Source organism: Pectinophora gossypiella, chromosome 14 (genome assembly GCF_024362695.1).
Source record: "Pectinophora gossypiella chromosome 14, ilPecGoss1.1, whole genome shotgun sequence".
Taxonomy (NCBI): Eukaryota; Metazoa; Arthropoda; class Insecta; order Lepidoptera; family Gelechiidae; genus Pectinophora; species Pectinophora gossypiella.
Window position 1 is genome coordinate 3,231,665 of NC_065417.1, and position 14,903 is coordinate 3,246,567.

Genomic DNA, 14,903 nt, shown 5'->3' on the forward strand with positions numbered 1-14,903 from the left:
TGGTCGTAAAAAAAGAACTCTAGGACAGAATCTGATAGAACGTTGCCCGAATCATAGGGAAAGCTTTTTTTTTTTTTTTTTTTTTTTTTTTTTTTTTTTTTTTTTTTTTTTTTTTTTTTTTTTTGGACGTGACTTATTGTAGATTTGCCGCAGATGGCATTAACTACTTGGCCGGACAAATGGGGAGCGCTGAAGGCTCTCACCCGGTACAACATTTAAGACAACAGGCCTGAGGGTGCCCAGTTGGGCGCGAACCTCGGCTCAGGGCGTCGTCTGAGAGGAAAAATATTTGAAAGAATTAATCGACCCTAGTGGGTCGATAGCGATAAGCGCTGAATGAGGGAAATCGTCGACCACGCCGGCGGGGTCGGTATCGGGGTCCTGAAGTGTTTGGTGTCGCGAGCTGATTGGCTGCCTCTATGGCTAGGGTAATCGGGTCGTCGGGATCGTATATTACGTCCTTCGGACGCCGATACTTTTCAGTACCGTCCCTAAGCGGGATGTAATCGGAAGCCGCAACTACCAGGGGATTCGGGTGGTGCGGAGACTACCAGGGGATTCGGGTGGTGCGGAGAAATAGGGAAAGCATAAGCTTTCATTTCATATAAGTTTCATCAGTGGAGGTTCTTGGACCAAGTTTCATACGAATGTGCCCATTGCCATTTACATTTATTTAAATTTATATTTTCGTAAATAGACTAATTGCGTCTTAAAACGCATGTCAAATAGCTGGTAGCTCTAGCATTTTTAGTTAAAACGCCTTTTGAAGCCTTTATCTGGCCTGTTGTCTATACTTTGGTACAGGTGAGAACCCTCAGTGGTTCTCATTTGTCCGATCAAGTAGTGAATGCCATCATGCACCATGCAGCAAATCTATAATAAGCCACGTTATTTAAATAAAATAAAAAAGTACACTACTAGTATATTAGGCAGCTAAATTACTCAATTGTATACCAATACGTTCAATTTTATTTTTTTAAAGAACGTCTAGGGCCCTGTGCCGAGGTTTTTCTTGCAGCTTCTTTTCCCCGGCTATACAGGTTGTGAGAAGCTGCAGTAAGTAGTTTTAGGCGGATGAGACGTTCGTTATGTAAAATTGACGATTCAAAGTGTAGCTATGTTACCTATTGAATAAAGATATTTTTGAATTTGAATTGAATTTGAATTTGACTTCTCGTCTCTGACTGGTTACGTCAATCACTCAGTCATAAAGAGTCATGGAACTTAGGTATATACAAAATAAATGTAACATGAAACATGGGGTTTCTGAGGATTCTATTATTTGTCGTAGTAAATACGTCAAAAATGCGAGGACAAGTAAACAAGATGTACGCCAAAAGCTTTTCGTGAAAAACTTAACTTTGTCATGTCATTGTGTCAGTTATCAATAACATAAAAGTATGCCAACAAATAAGTACTCTGTCATAAAGGAAGTAGGAACATTTGACTTTGACATTGTGGACGCGTGGACGTTTCGCAATAGTCACACACAAAGTTCGCGTGTTCTTAAAACAGAAAATATTTTTAATTTATTTATTATTTAAAACATAACATTTAAAACGTCAAGTTTCGAAATTAGAACACGCTCGACCTCTAAATCTAAATCAAAATTCGATTTTGTTGAATATTTTTTTACAATTTACTTATTTTTAAACAAAATGGTATCTGTGATATATTTTTTAAGTTCTTTACTTGCCAGTGTCTCAGCTATGTACAGTTCGAAGGCCTTGGAGGGCTATCCCGCTGGATATTTACCAGATTGTAAGTATCTTTTTTTTAAGAATTTTCTGAAATTAAGAATTTACTATGAAATTATTACTATGGAATTTGTATGAAAAGAAACCTGTGACGTCATAGAAAAACGTGACAAAATGTCACAATTATTATTACATTTTTCTTTATTAATACTACGAGTATTCTTTATTAATATATTAATTTAAGAATTAATAAGTTAAATAGAAATATTCAAATCTATTTCTTCGGTTTTCAATCTGTCTTTATTTAGTAAAATCAGAATTTCATAATTTATCTTTGACCTAAGAAACTATACAAATGGGTCGTGTACTAACTAGGTTCAAGATAAATTCTGAAATTGTGTTTACTAAATAAAGAAATATCTAAAACTAACGAAAAACATTTTCTTTTTTCTATTTAACTTATATAAATAAGTAATTAATTTAACTAGTTAGAAACTTAAAAGACACGATGTACGGCTAAGGTGACATAATATCAATGCCATATATTTTTATCACTGTCAATTAAGTCAATTGTTCCGGGCAAGTAGTTATTGCCATATTGAAAAAATCACGTTACATAAATAAAATAAATAAATTAATAATTTCAAAATATTATTTTATTTCACATAATGTTTTAATGACAAAATCATTTATTATTTTATTGTTGTTTATGCATTAATTTAGAATGCGAGTTATTACTTTTGATCCCGGACGTGTCTACAGTGTTCTTAATTAGAATATAAAACATTTAATAAACCTGACCATAGAATGAGGTGCTTGAGGGTCGTAGGTCAAATGTGTTTAATGTCCTACGTGTTCATAGCCAGACTTGATCGTTGTTTGCACATTTTTTATTGGTTTTGAAATCATCAAACATTTTTCTGATACTTTTTTTAGGGTTGCCTACCTCTTGCTGTCTGTCCATCCATCTGCCTGTCACTAGGCATTATATCAAGAACCGCGATAGCTAGACCAAACGCCAAAACAAAAGAAGTAAATAAATAAAAATTGATAAAATTGGAAATTTTATTAAAAAAGTTTTAGTACTGACTACTTTGAAAAGATTGAAGATGGAATGTCGATCGGATATAAGGAGAGAAGCATTATGGAATTCCAGTCTCTGCTCACATCTGCGAAATAGGCTTTGACTATTCCCCTTACTTTGTTTCGTTCTTTCCTTCTTACTATGTCCGAATCATCGAAGTATAGTACCTAAATAGATATGTTTCTATTTTTTATATCTAAACGACACCATAACATAACGTACATAAATTCGCGCCTATTTCCCACCGGGGTAAGCAGAGACTATGGAATTCCATTTGCTTCGATCCTGACACACTTTTCTTGCTTCCTTCACATTCATCATTCGTTTCATACGCGCACGCCGGTTCAGAGTACTAAACCTTTTCTAGGGACATCTCCAATAACACCATAACATAACATAAGTTCACGACTATATCCCAATGGGGTAGTCAGCGGAGATCACGGATTTTATTTCACGAGTTTATTTATGACCCTTTGTGAAACAGAAGCAAAGTTTAAAACTCTCTGATTCAGACATCGTCAAAATATTTGTTGATTCAAGGCCTTGGAAGGAAGTTCGTATGGTATACTTACCGGTTAAGCAACAACACATTTGCTTTCCGATAGCCGATCTGTTTCAAGGGCTATTTGTTTGGAATCACCTCGAAATGAATTATTTTAGCATATTCAATGACGCCGATTCCAGTACACACTAATTTTATTTTAAGATGTACCTGTCACTTCTCCGTATTATCCGCGAAAAAGGAAAGTGACGGGTAATCGACAGGCATAAAATTTATGAAACACGTATTTTTTACGCAGAAATTGAATAAAACCTCCCTAAATTGTACACTGGCCGATAATCCGACAGAATTAATATGACAGCATACGTCAAACCGGTAACATATCAGCGAGACGCCTATTTTATTCGCCCGGGTTATTCATTCACTCACTCACTCACTCATTAGCAGTGTGTACATACATACATACATTCAAATGTTTTAAGACAGTAGTTAAACAGAAACTTTGCTAAAAAGGTTATTATAAGGTTAGTGATTATTTAGAAGATATGAATTATAATTTTTATTATTATGTTATGTTTCTTTTTTAAAAAACGTCTAGGGCCCTGTGCTGAGGAATTTCTTGCAGCTCCTTTTCCCCGGCTTTAAAGGTTGTGAGAAGCTGCAGTAGTTTTAGGCGGATGCGACGTTCGTTGTGTAAAAATTAACGATTCAAAGAGTAACTATGTTATAGATGTACTGAATAAAGATATTTTTGAATTTGAATTTGAAATCGACTACTCTGGGCGCCATCCCTCTCATGTCAGACAGAGTACTGCGGGGCGGAAGGTAAGAGGGAACCACTGCTCTATTTTTCCCAAGAAAAGTAGCATGGAGAATGCTAAACCGACAAGAGCGTGGCTCTTAAATTAGTGTTGATAAAGACAACAACAAATTTAGGCTGCGGACATAATTAGGCGGTTATACCTACCTGCTCTGTCGTTTTAGTAACCTTTGGCAGTTAGTTGAAGACAATTGGTTTTATACACGTGTTTTTAATTAGTATAGTGACCATGATAACATAACTATTAAACCTAATGCATGTACAATGTAACATATTACCGGTATATTTAACTCTATCACCTCATATTAAATGTTATTGTTCAAATGACTTATGAACTTTAAATTATACGACTTTGTTAGTGTTGAGGGAAAATGCGGCCTTGTGGCGGTAATGTAATTTTCCAATTAAAAAAAAATGGATAGCAACACTGACATCACATCCTACATTGTGAATTTATAAAGTTGTGCTACGTACAAACTAAAATTATATAAAAGACATAAAACGAAGACTTGGCCCAAAGGATTTGATTCCAGGCCAAAATCTTAAAAAACAAAAACACTTCGCTAAGGAGGTTTTCTTAAAAAGCGTTCGAACCGTGTTAAAAAATATGTACATTAAGTTATGTAGATAGTATAACTGCGTTCCCTCAAATTAAGATGTTATGTCAGTTCAAATATAGTGCAATGTCGTTTGTACGGTCACGAGCATTAATATGTATACACTTTGGTACCATGTCACATTAACTTTTTTGACAAATTGAACTGTCTCACTAAATGTCAAATACGTTAGTGCGACAGAGTCCTAAAGTGGGAACATTATATTGCTCATGACTGTACAGTGTCGTTACACGCAGTCAAATGTGCCGCGGACACATTTACAGTGATTGATTGTCTATTTCTTATACGAGCTCTATAAATAGCAATAAAAATAAGACTTATTTATTATTATATGTCGCCGCACATATAGCAACAATAAAACAACATCAAGAAAAAAATAAAATAATTACACAAAATAACATTATATATAAAAGATATACTCATGATATGGTGGTGGTGGACGTCCCGAATATTTTTTTTTTTGACGTGACTTATTGTAGATTTGCCGCAGATGGCATTAACTACTTGGCCGGACAAATGGGGAGCGCTGAAGGCTCTCACCCGGTACAACGTTTAAGACAACAGGCCTGAGGGTGCCCAGTTGGGCGCGAACCTCGGCTCAGGGCGTCGTCTGAGAGGAAAAATATTTGAAAGAATTAATCGACCCTAGTGGGTCGATAGCGATAAGCGCTGAATGAAGGAAATCGTCGACCACGCCGGCGGGGTCGGTATCGGGGACCTGAAGTGTTTGGTGTCGCGAGCTGATTGGCTGCCTCTATGGCTAGAGGTCCCGAATAAAAGAACCTCACTCAGCATAAGCCGCGGCGTGGCCTACGCTAGTAAATTGTATAAATACTTATAATATATGTCGTCGCCAGATCTTAGAATTGATCATTTCATGATGTGCACGAGCATTTCATGAAATGGTAATATTTCATGAAATAGAATATAACGCGTTGACCAAATCATGATGTAGTTTGGCCAGATCAATGAACACAAAACGTTTAACGACATGAGAAACTAAATGTATGATTACTTCATGATATGGCCAAACGTTGGCAATCATATCGTAAAATTATTAACATTGTCCACCGGTAGTGGCGCTGGTGTCAATAATCGATGAATCAATATTATGTAATTGTATAATTTTCCTTATCGAATAGGTACATAATTTCGAACCTAACAAATGAATCGACAATTCGCATTTTTATTACACCACATAGCATAGACACCGCGTACTTTAACGATATGGCCAAACGTTGATTGAAATATCATTAAGCGTTGACATTTCAACGATATGGTCAACTTAAGTTGGCTATTTCATGAAATATGACCATTTTGTGAAATGATCGAAGACATCATGAAATGATCAATTCTACGATCTGGCCACGACATCATCATCATCATCACCAGCCCATTAACGTCCCCACTGCTGGGGCACGGGCCTTCCCTATGGCTGGATAGGGAGATCGGGCCTTAAACCATCACGCGGGCCCAGTGCGGATTGATGGTTATTAACGACTGCTAATGCAGCCGGGACCAACGGCTTAACGTGCCTTCCGAAGCACGGAGGAGCTCGAGATGAAAACTTTTTTTTTGTGGTCACCCATCCTATCTCGTGGTCATCCTTGATGTGAGTTGAAGAAGCGAAAGTGGTGTGTCGGGATCGTGGTAAATAGAATTCCGTGGTCTTTGTCTCCTCTAATAGGGACAATCTGTGTGTGTGTGTGTGTGTGTGCGTGTGTGCGTGTGTGCGTGTGTGCGTGTGTGCGTGTGTGCGTGTGTGCGTGTGTGCGTGTGTGCGTGTGTGCGTGTGTGCGTGTGTGCGTGTGTGCGTGTGTGCGTGTGTGCGTGTGTGCGTGTGTGCGTGTGTGCGTGTGTGCGTGTGTGCGTGTGTGCGTGTGTGCGTGTGTGCGTGTGTGCGTGTGTGCGTGTGTGCGTGTGTGCGTGTGTGCGTGTGTGCGTGTGTGCGTGTGTGCGTGTGTGCGTGTGTGCGTGTGTGCGTGTGTGCGTGTGTGCGTGTGTGCGTGTGTGCGTGTGTGCGTGTGTGCGTGTGTGCGTGTGTGCGTGTGTGCGTGTGTGCGTGTGTGCGTGTGTGCGTGTGTGCGTGCGTGTGCGTGTGCGTGTGCGTGTGCGTGTGCGTGTGCGTGTGCGTGTGCGTGTGCGTGTGCGTGTGCGTGTGCGTGTGCGTGTGCGTGTGCGTGTGCGTGTGCGTGTGCGTGTGCGTGTGCGTGTGCGTGTGCGTGTGCGTGTGCGTGTGCGTGTGTGTGTGTGTGTGTGTGTGTGTGTGTGTGTGTGTGTGTGTAGTGTGCGACAATTAAACGTGTGCGCACTTTATTATTACCTTTCTTGACTTGGTTATACTTTTTATCGGACCGGAGGAGAAGTAACTGGCCGGTTAGGAACTTTTTTCTTAAACATAACATAAATAGCCTATATACGTCCCACTGCTGGGCACAGGTCTCCCCTCAATCAACCGGAGGTGGTATGGAGCATACTCCACCACGCTGCTCCAATGCGGGTTGGTGGAGGTAGTTTTACAGCTAATAGCCAGGACCCACGGCTTAACGTGCCCTCCGAAACACGGAATCAACTTATTTTTTCAGACAATCAGGTGATTCAAGCCTGTAAAGTCCTTACCAAACAAAGGACAGTCTCACAAAGTGATTTCGACAATGTCCCCATCGGGAATCGAACCCGAACCTCCAGGGGCCTGTTTTATAAAACTTACAATTGTAAATTACCATGACAATTTGGTGTTCATTACGTAGCTAATTTGAAACTGCAAAATATTCGTGATCACACACTCCGCAATGTACCTCAAATTGTCATTGTAATTTACAATTGTAAGTTTTATTAAACAGTCCCCTGATCGTGAGCCTAACGCTCTAACTCCTAGACCACGAAGGCTGTTGTGTTTTTTCTTAAATAACATTAATTACTATCACAGATAGGATTGCCATTTTCCCGAAATTTCCGATGACGCAAGTAAAATGTTTACGCGCCGTCAAGTTTTTTGTTCTAATTCTGATTACAATCATAGTTTGAAATTATTTCCATTCAAAATAAAAAATGCCGACAGCACGCTAAGATTTTTTTTTGTAGAATTGGTACTTGTTGCTCGTGCGTGACAGATATTAATAATAATTACATAAAGATTATAGCAAAAAACAACGATGTTTGCTAGCACACCCAGCATAGTTGTTTTTGTAAAAAAAAAACGAAAATTACCTTAGTTCCGCCACTACACCGAGAGATGGCGCTGACCAGAAGCAGTTAAATAGATTCCATCAAAGACATAAATGTGAAATGAGAGCCAAGTTCAATATTATGATACACCTAAGCCTTGGTTGTTGACTTCAACGACAAAAGAATTGAGATCTAAATATGTGCCAAGTTCAATGGTCAGTCTTGAAATTTATTTATAACAACATAAAATATAATTTCTTCTTATAACTTAAGATAATACATTGTAGTCAGTGCTCTTACTACATTATAAATACCGCGAATCAACTTGATACTTTAAAAAACCGGCAGTAAAAAGCGCAAAACGTATGTAAAAATATAATTGATTACCTAACCTTTAGGCAAATAATAAAGGTAATAACAATTTAAATTACATTATATTTTTTTTTGTTACTGTGGCGTCCTGTAATAATAAATAATTTCTTTCTTTCTTTCTTATTTAGTTTACACTCAAATTACAAATAATACCTAATGAAAAATTCCTCTTGATATTAACTCAGAATCATGGTCTGAATCATCCCCCTTTATATTCGTTACGATGTCCACTAACACCCTGTATATTATAATGGTGAGCCCATACTCAAAATGAAACTAACCCAAAACCCCCATCTTCTTCCAGGTCCAGGGTCAACCAACGAAGCGATAATCATGCCAAAAACCCTCAAGCATTTGACCTTCACAATCCAGGGTCCAGGTGGAGCCATAGCTGCTAGACGAATCAGATACACTTACTTCCAAATGAAAGCGTTAGCCAAAGACCCGGACATGGACTTCAAGAAGAAGACCCTTCTATATGTTGGAGGGTTTCTGGATAGTCCAGGGTACCCCATGGCTTGGATTATGGCGAAGCATTATAAGGACCTAGGGTACAATGTTCTGCTGTTGGACACGAATTATTTTACTACCACAGATTATCCTATGTGAGTATAGAATATTATTTAGAACGTACTCTAGTCTGAGGATTATTACATGATCATCTCCCCGTATATATATATATATATATATATATATATATATATATATATATATATCATAATCATCATCACCCATTAACGTCCCCACTGCTGGGGCACGGGCCTTCCCTATGGATGGATAGGGAGATCGGGCCTTAGACCACCACGCGGGCCCAGTGCGGATTGGTGGTTATTAACGACTGCTAATGCAGCCGGGACCAACGGCTTAACGTGCCTTCCGAAGCACGGAGGAGCTCGAGATGCGAGCGATATATATATGGGTGACCCGTATTTATGTATATATATATATATTATATAATGCAAATAATAAATAATAAATATATTTGCATTAGAGAGGGCTTGAACCGATGTAGTCCGAATGACAACTGCGACCTAGCTAAATCTATTGTGACCAAATCCCTACATATATTTAAAACTCCTCCTCTAGACCAATCCGTTCAATTAGATCGAGCGTCTTTTTGGAAGGAAGTTCTTTGGCCTCCTAGGGATCCATTATGTGGCCCCCAGTGCTCAGCTTCCACTGTGTACGAGAGCCTCACAGCTGCATACAGTTGTAATGGCGTGTCATCCTCCTTTAAACAGAATGCAGAGCATAAAGCATAAAGAGAACTCGGTCAGCTCCATTCTATGTAAGTGCTTGTTGAGTCTGCAATGCCCCGTGAGGGTTATTAAGATTCCCACCCGCCCGTAAGAGTAGGACCTCTGATGAAAATCTCTGAGAAAAAGATTAGCGTGGAAGATGTATTGTGCCTGGGTGTAATAACAAAGGTCATCATTTATACCCAAAAACAAAGATAAAAATGCATATGTCTGTTATCCATGTAATAAAAAAAAACATTTATTTCGTTTTTTTTTTATTTATTTTTTCGGATGAGGGACTTTCCAGGCTAAGTTCACCAAAAACAATATAGATGGCGTTGTTCAGTTTAAACGTGATAATTACCTATTTTATCATTACTCGGGTACTTACATAATTATTCCAAAATACAATGTGACGGCAGAAGCATAATTTAAAAATAATTGTTGCTTGATATTGGGATCACGTTATGTTATAGAATTATGTTGCTACCTATAAGATTGCTTCTCTTTGTTTTGGTCAGAATAATAATAAAAAGGGTCATAATTTTATCCAAAAACAAAGATGAAAGATGAACATACAGGGTGTTAGTGACATCGTAACGAAAACTTTGAGGTATGATTGAGGCCATGATTTGATATCAAGTGGAATTTTTCGTCGCAAAAGTATTGAACGGAAAATAATTTAAATAAGCTCTAAAATTTTCATGACTTCTCCGACAGGAAATTCCACTTGATATCGACTCAGAATCATGGTCTGAATCATCCCCTTCAGTATTCGTTACAGTGTCACTAACACCCATATCTACTTGTATGGCTACTGTATGTACTTGTATGGGGTGTAAGTGACATCGTAACGAATACTGAGAGGGATGATTCGGCTGATTATTCTGAGTTAATATCAAGTGGAATTTTCCATCGCAAAAGTATAGAATTGAAAATAATTTAAAAAGACTAAAAAAATAACATGAATTTTGCGACGGAAAATTCCACTTGATATTAACTCAGAATCATGGTCTGAATCATCCCTCTGAGTATTCGTTACGATGTCACTAACACCCTGTATATGTCTGTTATCCATGAAATTAGAAGGTTAAACGAAGAACCATCTATATTGATTTTGATGAACGTGGTACAGCGCCAGCTATATGGTTTTTGGGGAACGTGCGTTTGTTGGTGTAAGTATGTATGTATATGTATGTTTGTTCCACGCATTTCTAAGAAACAACAAAATATCTTATTGCAATAATTGTTTTTCAGTGCTGTCCGTTACATGCGCCCAGTAGGTAAGCACACAGCAGAAATGTTAGCCAACCTAACCAAGTTGGGTCTGGACCCTAAGAAGCTAGAGGTCGTTGGCCTCAGCCTCGGAGGTCACACTATCAGCTACATCGCCAAGAACTACAGACTTATCACCGGGAGAAATATCTCTAGGCTTACTGCTTTGGATCCGGCGGGACCCTGCTTTAGGAATCTTGGTAAGTCTATACCCGTAGACTAAACAAAAACTAAGGTAAGGTTAGGTATTCGTACTTTCGGTTTCGTCTATCTTCTTAGAATACAAGGAACAAAATAAAATTGCGATACAAAATTCTAGTCTAATTAAATTAAAATTCGTCAATCGTTTCATACATGCATGTCGGTTCAGAGATTGTACTAATCCTTTTCTAAGGACCTGTCCAATTTGGTCAACATACGTCATTATAGGTCATCCTCTGCCAGCCCTACCATCAACCTTCGCTTTATATACTGCTTTCGTAATCCTATTACCTACCCTTCATCCGCTCTACGTGTCCAAACCAACATAACTTTAACATAACTTTCCGTTCTCAATCTTAATTACTATATCGTCTTATCCACCACATCTCTTTCTGTCTTACTCCTATGTATCAGAAATAGATAAAATTTCCTATGTGCCGTTCTCGGGAATGTTTCCACTTTGCGTACCTACCCGGCAGTGTAAAGGCGCTAAACTTACGTAAAAAGAGCTTTATTACCAAACCTTTAGGCAGATAAGACTGCGGCGCGCTGGGTGGTGAGGATATGGTATCCCGACGTGCCGGCAGAGTAGGGGAATGATTGGTGATGACGATGATAAAGTAGAAGCAACAGCAAGCAGGAATATATACAGTTTATTAAAAACACTTCACAAACAGGATAGGAATATACATAGTTCACAATATACACACTTCACAAAAGGATCAAGACTTAGGAATTAGAGGGCACGGCCCTAAATGCGAATGGAATGGAATGAGAATTTCGTAATTTAAAATGATGATGGTCCGAACAAAAGGCCAGTATGTGCAGAGTTTGTACTCTGCTACAAGACAGTACAAGAAAGAACAATTTGAAAAATAAAAGCAGCGAGTATCCTTACTATTAAAGAGATTTTACAACGAGAATATTTCCACTTTGGGAACATTCCTGGTTCCGTCTCCAGCGCGAGTAAACGAGCATCTTAGCATAATGTGTCTTGTAATTTAATCTATATCCTAAAAGTAAGTAATACAGGGGGGCTCGGTGGCGCAGCGGTAAACGCGCTCGGTCTGCGATTGTTGAAGTTAAGCAACTTTTGCAAAGGCCGGTTATACTAGGATGGGTGATCACAAAAAAAAGTTTTCATCTCGAGCTCCTCCGTGCTTCGGAAGGCACGTTAAGCCGTTGGTCCCGGCTGCATTAGCAGTCGTAAATAACCACCAATCCGCACTGAGCCCGCGTGGTGGTTTAAGGCCCAATCTCCCTATCCATCCATAGGGAAGACCCGTGCCCCAGCAATGGGGACTTTAATGGGCTGGTGATGATGATAATGACAGGGGGGTTAAAAATGCCACATCAAAGCAATTCATCGAAAAAAGCGATATTGCTATTTGACATTTGTTTGCATTGCGCACTTACTTTTACATGCGCAAATGTCAAATTGCAATATTGCTTTTTTAGATGAATATCTTCGATGTGGCCTTTTCAACCCCCCCAGTTCATGGAAATGTTTTTCTGGGATTATTTAAACAATTAGCGCTCTATACACCCTTCGAGGATATAAGCGTAAGGCTATGTTACGTTGCGCAGTCCATAGTCGATTACATTTATTTAATAAATAACAATAGGCAACTTGACAACCTAGTGAAATGATATACTTTTTATGAAACGTCAAAACGAAAGTTGTATTTTGAAGTTTGTTTGGAAACACTGTCCTGTGACGTCATCAATAAAAGCGGTCAAACGTCGAACTCATTGTTACTTAATTCAAAAATAAAATTCGAAAATAAGTCGAAAAGTTAAATAAGATTGATGATCATCGTAGACTGGTTTTTTATTTCCAGATTAGTATTTTATAATTTATCTTTGACCCATTCAAATACTGTATTTCGACTTTCAGGCCCAGAAGACAGACTCGACCAAACCGACGCAGACTTTGTCGACGTCATTGACACAAACATCGACGGCTTCGGAATGGCCGCCCCAGTGGGTCACGTCAATTTTTACGTTAACGGGGGCGAATTCCAACCTGGAGATTTCTTGTGGATGCCATGCAATGTCCTTTGCAGTCACGCTAGAGCGTTCACCATATGGCTGGCAGCTTTAGAAAACCCGAACTCCTTCATAGCGCTGCAATGCGACTCCGTCCAGCAAGCTCGTGAGCGAAATTGCTATGAAAGAAAGCCCCAAGTAACTAACCTTCTAGGCCCCAAAACAGACAGGACGAAACAAGGTTTGTTTTACCTAGCGACTTATAACAATTTTCCCTATTTCATGGGTGAAAAAGGACTGAAAAGGGAGAATGAGTTTTTCGAGACGAATTTAAAAGCGTTTAATCCTACTAGAGTTATTCAAATGTGATGAGAATAGATGATATACCTAAGTAGATATATCAGGTAAGATGAAATTATTAGTCAAATTACTTTTGCCCTACGATTTAAAATTGAAAGATTAAATAGATAGATACTGCTGCAAACTGTAAAAACCATCAAATTTTCCTTTAAAATTAGATGGTGTTTACATTAATTAGCACCACTGACTAACCTATTTATTTAATAAAACTATCCATTTGTACACCAAAATAAGTACCTAAACTTATAATAGGAATGTTTAATATAACAATGCCATAATATTAAAAAAGCGTGTTCACCTAAGTAGTTATTAGTAAGTAGGTTTAATTATTTACATGGCAGGTACACCACCTAATTGTACTCTAATAATGAAAAATGTGAGCTTCTTAGCTTTTGTGATGGAGAATAAGTTTGAGAACTGGGGTGCCTTTACTAGAATAAATATATATAAAATATTAATTTTCAGTTTTCTTTATCCCTCAATTTAAAAATTCAGTCAGCTAACGCCATCTATATTCTCATTCGTGAACTACAGAGTAATCTTGCCATCTGTCGGTAATACGGTGTACTTTTACTTATACTGACAAGTTACTAACCCAATGCTATACAGACGTAGTATTACAGAATCGTATTGATAGATGGCGCTATTACACTGTACAAAGGTTTGATCACTAGATGGCGTTACTATTTCCGAAGGTAATATTTTTAAAACCTATTCCCTATTCTTAGAAAGTTTTAACATAATAAACACGTGTAAGAAATATTATTTTTATCATTATCGTCATTTTCTTATCCGCCGACAAGGAAAGGGACGGATGATTGAGCTACTGTTAATTTCAAAATGAAAATGAATAAATAACCCGGACGAACAAGATAAGCATCTTGCTGATATTATGCAACTTGTTTGACGTGTGTTTTAATTCTGTCGGGTTACTGGTCAATGTAAAATTTGGGAGGTTTTTTAAATTTCCGCCTAAAATTATCGAAATTATATTTGTGTTCCATTATGTCTGTCGATTACCCGTTCCTTTCCTTTTCGACGGATAGGAAAACGACAGGAACTTATAATTTAAAATAATTAATTAATTTTAATTTTATTTAATTTACTATTAAAACAAACGAACGAACGAACAAACGATAATTACTTAAAAGAATAATTATTATTAGAAGAAGAAGAGAAGAAATAATAATTATTAGCATCATTGTTCCAAATAATTCAAATCATTGACTTAAGCATTTACTAGTGGCCAATAATCTAATCAAATAACATAAACATAAATGGCCTATATGCGTCCCACTGCTGGGCACAGGCCTCCCCTCAACCAACCGGAGGCCTAATCAAATAAATAATCTAATAAATATTGCGTCTCCTTCATTAATTTTACGCGTAGGTAAGTAATAAAACTTATTAATTTTATTATTACCTACGCTTCTTAAAGTAAGAGTAACAACATATTTTCTACATTTTCGGCCGCTAAATGAATTCCCATTGTCATTTTATGCATACAAATTCGCAGCTGCATTTGGTCCAATAATCTTTTGTTTAAGATTTTTTATTCTTGTCATAGAAAACTGACCCCG

General features: G+C 37.9%; 1 protein-coding gene across 1 annotated transcript; it reads left to right on the plus strand.

Moving 5' to 3' along the window:
* Positions 1-1,436: 1,436 nt before the first annotated feature.
* Positions 1,437-13,776, plus strand: LOC126372520 (lipase member H-A-like). Its single transcript, XM_050018322.1, has 4 exons — positions 1,437-1,761; positions 8,565-8,865; positions 10,756-10,973; positions 12,872-13,776. The coding sequence occupies exons 1-4, from the start codon at positions 1,659-1,661 to the stop codon at positions 13,330-13,332; spliced, it is 1,083 nt and encodes a 360-aa protein (XP_049874279.1). The 5' UTR covers positions 1,437-1,658; the 3' UTR covers positions 13,333-13,776.
* Positions 13,777-14,903: the final 1,127 nt, after the last annotated feature.

What these genes read in the sequence shown, in the direction of transcription:
- LOC126372520 (XM_050018322.1), top strand. Translation starts at nt 1,659, where the DNA reads ATGGTATCTGTGATATATTTTTTAAGTTCTTTACTTGCCAGTGTCTCA. An exon ending in ACTACCACAGATTATCCTAT is followed by an intron (nt 8,866 to 10,755) that starts GTGAGTATAGAA and finishes ATTGTTTTTCAG; the next exon opens with TGCTGTCCGTTACATGCGCC. An exon ending in ACCCTGCTTTAGGAATCTTG is followed by an intron (nt 10,974 to 12,871) that starts GTAAGTCTATAC and finishes TTCGACTTTCAG; the next exon opens with GCCCAGAAGACAGACTCGAC.